This window comes from Etheostoma spectabile, chromosome 16 (genome assembly GCF_008692095.1).
Source record: "Etheostoma spectabile isolate EspeVRDwgs_2016 chromosome 16, UIUC_Espe_1.0, whole genome shotgun sequence".
Classification (NCBI taxonomy): Eukaryota; Metazoa; Chordata; class Actinopteri; order Perciformes; family Percidae; genus Etheostoma; species Etheostoma spectabile.
The window spans coordinates 9347553-9358731 of NC_045748.1; the positions used below are offsets into that span (position 1 = coordinate 9347553).

At 40.3% G+C, this 11179-nt stretch overlaps 2 protein-coding genes across 2 annotated transcripts in view; both read right to left on the reverse strand.

The window, feature by feature from the left end:
* Nucleotides 1-1315: 1315 nt before the first annotated feature.
* On the reverse strand, nucleotides 1316-4202 carry LOC116704668 (PML-RARA-regulated adapter molecule 1). The gene is made up of 3 exons (XM_032540268.1): nucleotides 2662-4202; nucleotides 2123-2285; nucleotides 1316-1839 (listed from the first exon to the last, which is right to left on the reverse strand). The coding sequence occupies exons 1-2, from the start codon at nucleotides 3242-3244 to the stop codon at nucleotides 2242-2244; spliced, it is 627 nt and encodes a 208-aa protein (XP_032396159.1). The 5' UTR covers nucleotides 3245-4202; the 3' UTR covers nucleotides 1316-1839; nucleotides 2123-2241.
* Nucleotides 4203-5619: 1417 nt separating this feature from the next.
* Nucleotides 5620-11179, reverse strand: part of LOC116704719 (uncharacterized) — a 7296-nt gene continuing 1736 nt past the window's right edge. Inside the window, exons 2-4 of the mRNA XM_032540332.1 lie at nucleotides 9672-9866; nucleotides 6970-7193; nucleotides 5620-6587 (exon numbers count right to left, since the gene is read on the reverse strand). Coding sequence (XP_032396223.1) covers nucleotides 5870-6587; nucleotides 6970-7193; nucleotides 9672-9866 — 1137 coding nt within the window. The 3' untranslated portion in view covers nucleotides 5620-5869. The remainder of the gene's footprint in view (nucleotides 6588-6969; nucleotides 7194-9671; nucleotides 9867-11179) is intronic.

Below are 11179 nucleotides of genomic sequence, written 5' to 3' on the forward strand. Positions count from 1 at the left end.
GATACCTGGGGGGGCGCGTGTGACCCTGGGGAACAGGCTTTTTTTTTGGGCCGTACTAGTATAAAGTGTAATTGCGCATCCACTACAGTAGGCGGCAGTGTCGCTCTCACTGTTACTTCTGTCACGCTTGCGACAGTGCAACATTTTACGACTTACAAGACAACAGGTTTGCCTCGGTTAGCAGTGTTGAGTCAACAGAAAGCTCCGACTGCGTTCTGTCTATAGCCTCCGTTATTCAACATAACAACCCCCGACATGAAAGAGTTTTTAACAGGGATGAAAAGAAAAGCGGAGAGAGACAAAGATAATGAGACAAAAGAAAGTCCCCCGAAAGCTAAGATGAGGAAATACGACGAAGCGTATTTAGCGCTTGGCTTCACTGTGACTACAGTTGGAGAAGAGGAAAGACCGGTGTGTTTGCTGTGTCTAAAAATGCTCGCAGCGGACGGCATGAAGCCAAATAAATTAGCGCATCACTTAAATACGTCACACCCCAATCACGCCGCTAGAGTTTTTTCAGCGAAAATTTCAGGCATTGATGCACTTAAAATCTTTTCTGTTGCAGACTTAAAACACGATTTAATAAAGTTATTCTTTGTAAGTTTGACCATATGTCTTTCTTTTTTTCTTTTCTTTAATGTTAAGGATAAAATGTTATGCAGAGATGGATAGTCACGGTGGGGAGTGGGGGGCGCGAATAGTTTTCTTCTTGCTAGGGGGGCGTAACAGAAAATAATTGAGAAGCAATGTGCTATATGAATATGCTTCACTTGAGACTTGTACCTTCATTTATGTACAGTATAGTAGAAGGCGCAGTTTGTGTTTTGTTATCTTTAAACCCAAAGGATTTAGTACCTCAAAATCATCCTCATAAAATATTTGGATATTCTCTAAAGAAAGGATGCTCCTTATAGTACAATCCATCACAAAAGTCAGTTAAGACCAGTTCATCAGAGACTATCTAATCCCACACATCCTCATGGGAACAATATATTTTTTAAACATCAGAATTGGGAACATAGGAGAAGCTACGTATTGTATGTCCTGTAGACCCTCTTAAAGTGTATCGAATTGGTTTAGTCAAGTCTAACCTCGACTTACAATATTCATTCAAATTGAAGTGAGGAGAGAACTCTTTTGATGCTTCCTCAAAAAAAAAAATTATTGGACTGTAAAACCTGCTGAAGTTTATGACATCCTTTGACATCAAAACAATTTTCAGTAAGATGATAAGATATCAATTCATCGTAATTCTCCTTAAAAAACAAAATAGAAAGTTTGGACATCTGCATCATTATCACACATAACACACTCATGTTCATCTTCAGAAGCAGGGTTTTCACTAGGACCACCAGTAGGTAAAATGCAAGCTCTATGTTTTCTATAAACATGACATCTGAAAGATGGGTAACTGGAAAAAGTGCATTGAGTCCACATGTGATCGAGCAGCCTGCCTCATGGGCATGAGTAAGTCCCACATGTTGGACCAACTTCACGAGAATAAATGTTTTTCTTTGGCACTTAGGGCTCTGGTGAACACAAGGGTGTAAATGAGGCATTTAGAAGATGAAGTTCATCATTCTGGTTACAGTTCCCCTTCACATTCATTTTCCTAATACATTGCTGGAGGAGGGTCAAAGCGTTCTTGTCTTTGGGTTGGTATTCAAAATTGAAAACAAAATATGAATAAAACGATGAGATTGTTGCTTCCTCTACCTTCATGCCTTCACACACCTCGACACGGTCTACCTTCAGGGAACAAGAGCTTTGTCCCCAAAATGTAGACTTCCATTCTTCCTGGGTCACCTGGAAAATTGGGTATGGTGTGTTGGGTTCACCCTAAAGAACACAACAAAGCAGACAGGGATGCAAACACATTTGGTCAAAGAAGAGAGATAAATAATGGACCACAAACAACAAAAATCAATATACTGTAGATATGATAGATACGTCATTCATCCCTAAGGAAATTTGAAGCTTCCAGTAACTCATACATATACAAAACATATAATAAAAATAAAATTATCATCTCAGAATGCACCTTGAGATGTCTACTGATTATTTCTATGCGTGCGCTTATCAAAGTGTGAGTACACTCTTATAATAAGCTTTTTGTAAGTACCTGGTAAATCCTCAGTGAGCGCTTCTTCTCCGGCGTCTAAGTACTGTTTGGCTAGTCGAGATTTTCCTTGAGCCAGGGCAAACACTTTGGGAACAATCTGGTTAAAGCTATCAGTGAAGCTAACGGCCGCTGTGGAGTGGATCCGACCCCTCTTCTCCAACAGCTGCAGAAAGACAAAGAAAGACAGTTAAGCAATTGACCACGAGGGAAAGGGGATTACAGAGTATTTTAACACGCTATGAGGAGTTGTGGCACAATGCAAAACGGAGTATAGTTCAAGTCAATACTAGCTCTGTTTAAACAAACTGTGTTCACACACAGCATTTCGTTGCCTTGTACCTGTACCTGTGTAATGACAATAAAGTTGAATCTAATCTAATCTAATCTAAAATCTGCACTTCCTGAACTTTGCAGCATCATGAATAGGTTCAGGGTGGGGACAGACTCACTTCCAAAGCCAGACTAATTTACATGTGTTGAGAATGGTTGAGTTGTTCAGCCCAGTGTTGTTCCACGTACTTCTAGCTTTTAACACTTACCCCTGGGTGTCTTTAAGAAAACATATTTCTTCACAGTGTCCTCAACACTCATTCCTTCTGCGATTTTCTTTTGCCTCCACACAAAGTTTCTCTGCATTGCAATCACAGTGTCTGGCTGCACCTTGCTGTGTTGTGTTTGTAGAATCTTATCATGACCACCAATTGAAGATGGCTCTGCCCCAAGCTGTGGAAGATCTATAGGTGAAGCTGGATCTACCTTCTGTGGAAGATCTTTAGGTGAAGCTGGATCTACCTTCTGTGGAAGATCTTTAGGTGAAGCTGGATCTACCTTCTGTGGAAGATCTTTAGGTGAAGCTGGATCTACCTTCTGTGGAAGGTCTTTTGGTGTAGCAGCCTGCTGGACCAAACCTTTGGGTGCAGCACCATCTTGCAGTGGAGCAACCTCGGGTTTAGCAGCTGGTTGTGGAGCATCCATGGATGTAGCAGCCTGTTGTAGTTGGCCCCCTTTCAATGTCTCACTCTCTTTAGTGAGATTGGTTTGGTGGGTTACCTCCGGCTGGATGACAGTTTTCTCCCCTTTATTTTTACCTTTCTTATTTTGTTTAACTTTGGAGTTTTCCATCGTAAAGCTTTGACTGCTAAACTCTGTTAATGTCTACGAGTGTCAGTGAAAAAAATCAATTTAAAAGAATTTCATATAAAATAGATTCAGGCTGATCAAATTTGATTGTTTGAATTCAGATTGAAAAATTCAAGTTAAAAATATTCACCCAGTAACATCACATGACAGACAGGCCGTGCTCTGATAGGCCAAAGGTCAGTTCCATTGCATGAAGGCTCAATGGCTTCTCATTTCCCGGTGACTGTGTGAATATTCAACTTTGTTTGTTTGATCGGAATTTGAGCAATCAAATCTGACCGACGTTTTCCTTGAATATTGTAACTTGAAATTTGAAACCTGAATTTTATCAACCTCAATCGATTTTTATCTGAAATTCTGTAAGTTGATTCTTTTTGTGTCTGAATTTGTGACAAATGAAAAATGTTTTTCCAAATTCAGGTTTTTAAAATGGAAATCAAGAGCGTTCATATTTTTTTTTTTTTTATTTTTTAAATGGCTGGATGGATTTGAAGAGAAGAGAAACGGACACTCTGAATATCCAAAGAGTCATCATCTTGTCTTGGGTTGTCAAAAATTGAATTCATATTGTAGAGGATGTTTAGTACAGAGAAGACCTGGGCATCTTACGGCCCGCGGGCCACATCCGGCCCTTTGTGCGTCCCAGTCCGTTAATTCAATTTAAAATATATCTATGTCGAGTGTGCAATACAACGGTGCTGCTTTTGTTTTGAAAAGCGTTATTTGTATTACTTCCGTGTGGACGTATGCATGTGCGACGTGCGTGATTGTGAGTGAAGGTGAACAGCGGCAATCACAAATTACAAAATACATTTTAAAAAACATCTATGTCGTGCGTGCAATACAACTGTGCTGCTTTTATTTTGAAAAGTGTTAATTATGGACGTATGTCCGTGCGTAACCTGTGAGTGAAGGTGCACAGCGACGAGTGATGCCCGGTTACCCCCCCGAGATGTCCGCTCACGCTAAAAAAAGAAAGGTTGATGACGAATGCCGTGCTTTCAACAAGACATGGACTGCCAAGTATTTCTTTACAGAAATTAAAGGTAAAGCCGTGTGCTTAATTTGTGGTGCACAGGTTGCTGTGTTTAAAGATTATAATTTGAATCGCCGCTACACGACAAAGCACGAGGATAAATACGGGAATCTGTCTGATGACGCTCCAAGGAGGCTGACGGTTGATGGTAAAACTGCAAACCCAACTAGGACTTTTTACCAAACTTCCCCCCCCCCAGAGATGCAGTTTCAATCAGCAATTCAATGATTGTTTTTTTTTCTTATTTTAATTTCATTTTAATTTCACATAGCCTACTAAATATTTAAGGATTAAGAGTTTAAATAAAACCCTCAAAAGCAATCTGCTTTTGTAAAAAGTTAAGTTAGGTTAAATGAAATGATTACCATTTATCTTACGGTATATCAAAAATAATACTGAGCAAAATTTAATTGAAATATTGTCGATGTGGCCCTCCAGCAGTGCTCGGGTTGCTCATGCGGCCCTCGGTAAAAATTAATTGCCCACCCCTGGTATAGAGTGTTTTGCACTTGATTGCTGTTGATAAGCAGATATGTTAGACAGTTTAACTAATGTATTCTGGAAGTCATCTGTGCTTTATTTCTTATATTGGGCTATATGAGAGAGTTTGAATGAGGGAGAGAGATCTCTTCAGGGTTTCCATCAACATGTGTATCTAATCTGAAGAACATTTATCAAAGTTATTTGGACATTTAAAAAAATATTTTCCTCTAACAGTGACAATTACACACAATCATATTCTATTTTGAATCTACAGAGTTTAAAGAGATTGCAATGCTGGCCAATTTTAGTGCAGTTTGCAACTTCCAAAATCCCAAATGAAATGTCAGCTATCATATGAATATTCTGCAGGAAAAACAATGATTTATATAATAATATAATAGAAATATAGTGACATAACTTATTTTATACCTTTTCTACAACACTGTGTCATGCTTAGAAACTTATCTTAATAACATAAACTTATAAATGGACAAAATGCATTTAGGTTCAGATTTAGATTGATTTAATTGTTTTTTATTGATAGTAAAACATAGATTTTATTTTTTGCATGACGGATCAGAGGTTGGATTTATGGGAGAACCGAAGAAACTCGGAGAAAACCCAAACTAAGACGAGGAGAACATATACTCTAAGAAGATAAGGAACAACTCGCCACAAGGGAAGACGAAATCTGGGGAGTAGCAATCGGTTGGGAGAATAATGGACTGATGGGGTATTAGCAGTAGCAATCTGTAGAGAGATCACATCTCTACAGATGTTGGGAGAATAATGGACTGATGGGGTATTAGCAGTGGCAATCTGTAGAGAGATCACATCTCTACAGATGGTTGGGAGAATAATGGACTGATGGGGTATTAGCAGTAGCAATCTGTAGAGAGATCACGTCTCTACAGATGGTTGGGAGAATAATGGACCGATGGGGTATTAGCAGTAGCAATATGTAGAGAGATCACCTCTCTACAGATGTCTACAGACTAATAGAAATACAGATGGGGAAATAAGGATGTGGAGTTGAGGGTTGGTGGGATAGCTGGGGGAGTAACTATGGTGGCAAATTGTCCTCCAGATTATTTGAACAGCCGGAGGAATCTTCTCCAGAGAGAAGGTTTTTTCGGCTTAGCGTTGCCTTTTGGTTGGCTTAGTGTTGCCTCCCCTTGGTCGTCAGTCTCCTCTTTCACACCGCTGCATGTTGTCTCCTGCAGGGTGTCTTGGATGTCGCTGAGCGACTGGAGGAGACGGGTTCTCTCCTCCTGCCACTGCAGCTGTTGACTCTCCAGGTTGCTAAGCGCCTGGGCCAGTTTAACCATCAGCGCGTGGTTCTCCTCTCTCTGCTCGGCCAGGTAGACTTCTGTTTCCTTCTGGCTTTCCTTTTGCCTCTGAAGAGCCTCCTCCATCTGCTCCTTCTCATGGCGAGTGTTGTCTTCAGAGGCCGTCTTAAACAGAAGCTGGACCTCCAGATCACTGATCTTTTTAACGTTCTTCTGATTGACTTCATCATGAAGAACGTTATTTACTTTCAGCTTTTCTTTGAGCTGCTCCACTTCAGCTGTCAAAGCTTTGTTCTCCTCCTTTAGCTTAATGCTCTCCTCCTTTTTGAAGCTCGCCTGCTGGAGGGAAGATCTTAAAGCTTCGTTCTTCTCCTTCAGTGTGGTGATCTCCTCCTTCTCATGGCTGCTGAGCTGCAGAGGCTGGAGCTCCGGGTCGACAGTCATGGCGTGCTGGGAGGAAGCCTCCACCTCTTCACAGGCCTCAGTGGTGTGCGGCGCTGTGCAGATATCTTTCTGCCTGCATAAGACAGCTTTTAAAATCAGGGTTTTCATCCCCATCCCCCTTAGTTTCATTGAAATTGCGTTTGCCAGTAGGCTGAATGTGGGCTTTCCAGGAGGTTCCCATGTCACTACCCCCCGGATGTTCTTGTGGAAGGGTGGTGTTGGGTGCCAGATATTTTCCTTTTAAACCGGGCCCCCTTTTATAAAAATCGCTTACCTACCACCCAAAAATCCTAGCCAAGCCTTCTGCTTAGGCGTCGTGGGGTTGCTTGGTTTTTCCAAAGGTCTTTCTTAAAAGGGCCCCCTTGACAGTTCGCGGGCCCTCACCGCCTGCTGTGCTGCCCCTAAGGGTTTGGGGATACACACTCGGTGTACTGCAGCCTGCGGGGACCACCAACCGGTCCAAAAACCCTTCGGTGAACATCTCTAAAGTACGTGGGGTGTTGGGGTTTTCCAAAAGCGTCTTTCTCGGACAGGGCCTCTGATCTTCGGGGTCAAAAACCCTGCGGGCAGCCCTAAGGTGTTTCTCGGGGTAGCTACGCTGCTGTGGAGCCACCTTTTTGGGAATTTTCCCCTTTTGTAGATCCTTCCATCTAACAACCTTCAAAGGGTTTGGTGTAGCCTTTTTAGTGGCACGTTTTCGTAAAATTTAGCTTAGAAAAGAGCCCTCCTGGGGGCACTTTATGGAACTAACACCTTCTGTGAAGACTGTTTGGGGTTTGCAAACCCGCTGTGGACCACCAATCTCTCCCAAAACCTTTGGGGAAGCAACTTTAAAAGTAAAATTCCGGGTTTTAGTTCTCCTCTGTCAGAACTTTTACCCACGCTTTTGGGGCAACGAGTTCTGTTGGGGTAGCAGCCTCTGGGGAAAAACCTTTGGGGGCAGCCTTTTGCAGTGGGCAAAACCCAGGTTTTTGCTGCTGGCTGTTTCCTTTTTTGGTTACAGCCGTTTTTGGGGGGACCCCTTTCCCAAAGTCCCTTCTCTTTTGTGAGCGTTTTGGGGGTGGGCTCGGAACCCTTTTCCCCACAAAATGAGAGCCCTTTTTCCCCACCGAAGGAGAATCCTTTATTTGAGTTTTTGACGTGTTACCTCCATGGAAACGTTCTCTTCCCCTTTTTTCTTGCCTTTTTTTTTTTTTTTGACGTTGGGGTTCTCCATCGTAAAAATTTGGAGTTTTTCTTGAGCCGTAAAGTCTCTGAGGGTTTCCTTTTCGACGGCTCTGGTTGAGTTGTGGTTTTAAAGGGTTTTGGTCCTTTTTTAAAAATCTTCCCAAAGGGGTGGAAAGGGGTGGGCATCATTCATCAAATAACAGATGAAGTTTTTTTTGATCTTTTTTTTTTTTTCAAAGTGCATCTTTTTAAATGGGAGGCAAAAATAGTAATTATATTTAATTCAAACAAAATTTTTTTAAATTTAAATCAATCTTAAAGTGCAAACCCGGGGCGAAAAGTATGAAGTGAAATAAAATACTGACTACTATTTGTTTCAAATGTATATCTTTAAAATTTTAAAATTTTCATAAAAACTATCTATCTACTATCTATTTTCTATAAATAACAATGGCTTAAAAAAACTTGCATTTTGCCCTTTTGGGAGGAAGTAGGCAGTTTTAATAGATCATCTGCTTTGCTAATAAGTTTTTATAGGGGGAATATATAAACCCTTTTTTTGGATGCTTGTATTTTTTTTTTTTACTAGCAGAAAATTACATTTCTTTTTTAAAAAAAACCACTGCCCAGGCCGTTCACCCCAGTCCCCCCGTTTTTTTACCCTCTGTATGAGAACTTTGGAGGCCTGTCCTTTTTAAAAGGGAAAGTGGGGCCAAAATTTTACCGAATCAGTTACTAATTAAACGTACTGTCCATAGGAAAAAAAAAAGACCAAATTGTCGTTTTGGTCCTTAAAACTACCAAACTGGGGTTTCTGCAGCTAATGACCAGAGCTCCCAGTTAGCTAAAATGCTAAAGTTGTGAAGCATGTTCTAAATAGTGCATTTGTGCCTCTTTAACAGGCACAAAATAAAACTAAAATGTCTGTGCGACATGAGCGTGACGACAAAATGTGTTTTTCAACATTTTGAGGAAACTGTTTAAATTCAGAGTTTGTACTGTCACCTACCTCTTTTTCCATCGCTCGCTTCACTGAAAGCCCAGAAGAGTCGATCACAGAGGTCACGCCTTCGCGACGAAAACTTTAAGTTTATTTCCCCCTGAAAAATAGATAATTGAGAACTGTAGTGGTTATGACCATATCAGTGACTATGTAACTACATGGAAACAGACCAAATGATGCCTGTGGCTTGCACAGTAATAGCGTTACTGAAGGCTAGCTCTAGTCTCGCGCTGAAGTCCCGTTTCCAGGACAACTGGGGACATCAGGGCGAGACTTGAGCCTTTGGTAACACTATTACTGTACAAGCCAAAGGCACCTTTCTGGAGTGTAGAGTTAAGTGTGCACAGAGTGAATGGTGGATTTAAAGAGAAGAGAAACGGATTTGATTATCCAATAATGTTTAAATGTGAAAAACTTTGTTCATTAAAGTTTATTGCAAATGAAGATTGTGGTGTGCGAATGTTATTCACTTTCCAATATTTAAATTTGTACAATTTAACTTCTTTTAAATCATTGATTGTGGAAAAACAAAACATTGCCTCATTCCTTTCTATTTAACCAGGACATTTTTCTAGCTTTATACGTACAATGTCTATCGTCGCTTTGGTGGTACCCCTAACGAGAACAAATTGGTACCATCTAATGGCGTACCTTTATGTACCAGTGGATTAAGGTAAAAATGTATTGCTAGGGTACAAAATTGTCTCTCAAAAGGTACAGTATAAAAGGGTACAACTCTGTATCTATGGTAAGGGTACCATTGCTGTACCTCAGGGGTACCGCCCCAGCGACGAGCCATTTATACCCTTGAAAGAACATATTCAAAGGTACACGTTTGTACCTAAAAGGCACAAACTGTACGGGTACTTCTTTGTACCCATTACTCTGGTACAAGGTTGGTCCCCTTGGGGGCACTGCCCCAGCACTGAGCATTTGTACCTTTTTTCTTTTTTTTACTTTTCTGTACCTTTAATTCTAAGAGTGTACTTTCTGTGGAAGGTCTTTAGGTGTAGCAGCCTGCTGGACCGAACCTTTGGGTGCAGCACTAGCTTGCGGTGGAGCAACCTCGGGTATAGCAGCTGGCTGTGGAGCATCCGTGGATGTAGGAGCCTGTTGTGGTTTTCCCCCTTGCAGTGTGTCAGTCTTTTTAGTGAGAACGGTTTTGGGTATCGTCTGTGGAGGCTTTACCGAAGGGAAGAGAAGGGAAAAAATCCTGTGATTCCAGGAATTGAAAGAGAGGGGTACCTCCCCGTTCGGCAGGATAACAGTTTTACTTCCCTTTATTCGTGTTGTCTTGTTTTGTTTACCTTTGGAGTTATCCATAGTAAAGATTTGGCAGTTTGTCTGCTAAGCTCTGTTAATGTATCAGAGTGTCTGTGACAAAAATCAATATACAGAATTTCAGATATAGATTTAGGCTGATCAGATTTGATTGCTCAAATTCAGATTGAAAAATTAAAGTTAAATATTCACCCAGTAACATCACATGACAGAAAGGCCGTGCTCTGATAGGCCAAAGGTCAGTTCAGTTGCATGCAGGATGAATTGCTTCTCCTATTCAGGGTAGCATTCATGTGACTGTGGGAATAATGAATAACTTGAATTGTTTGACCCGAATTTGAGCAATCAAATCTGACTGATGTTTTCCTTTAAAAAATTGTAACTTGAAATTTGAGATCTGGATTTGATCGACCTGAATTTCCATTTTTAAAATCAAAATCAAGAATTTTCTTCTTTTTTTTTTTAAAGAGGTTGGATGAATTTAAAGAAAAGAGGAACTGAAACTTTGCAGCTCCAAAGAGTCATCATCTTGTCTTGGGGTTGTCAAAAAGTGAATTCATATTGTAGAGGATGTTTAGTACAGAGTGTTTTGCACTTGATTGCTGTTGATAAGCAGATATGTTAGACAGTTTAACTAATGTATTCTGGAAGTCATCTGTGCTGTATTTCTTATATTGGGCTATATGAGAGAGTTTGAATGAGGGAGAGAGATCTCTTCAGGGTTTCCATCAACATGTGTATCTAATCTGAAGAACATTTATCAAAGTTATTTGGACTTTTAAAAAATATTTTCCTCTAGCAGTGACAATTACACACAATCATATTCTACTTTGAATCTACAGAGTTTAAAGAGATTGCAATGCTGGCCAATTTTAGTGCAGTTTGCAACTTCCAAAATCCCAAATGAAATGTCAGCTATCATATGAATATTCTGCAGGAAAAACAATGATTTATATAATAATTGAAACATAGTAACATAACTTATTTTATATCTTTTCTACAACACTGTGTCATGCTTAGAAACTTATCTTAATAACATAAACTTATAAATGGACAAAATGCATTTAGGTTCAGATTTAGATTGATTTAATTGTTTTTTATTGATAGTAAAACATAGATTTTATTTTTTGCATGACGGATCAGAGGTTGGATTTATGGGAGAACCGAAGAAACTCGGAGAAAACCCAAACTAAGACGAGGAGAACATATACTCT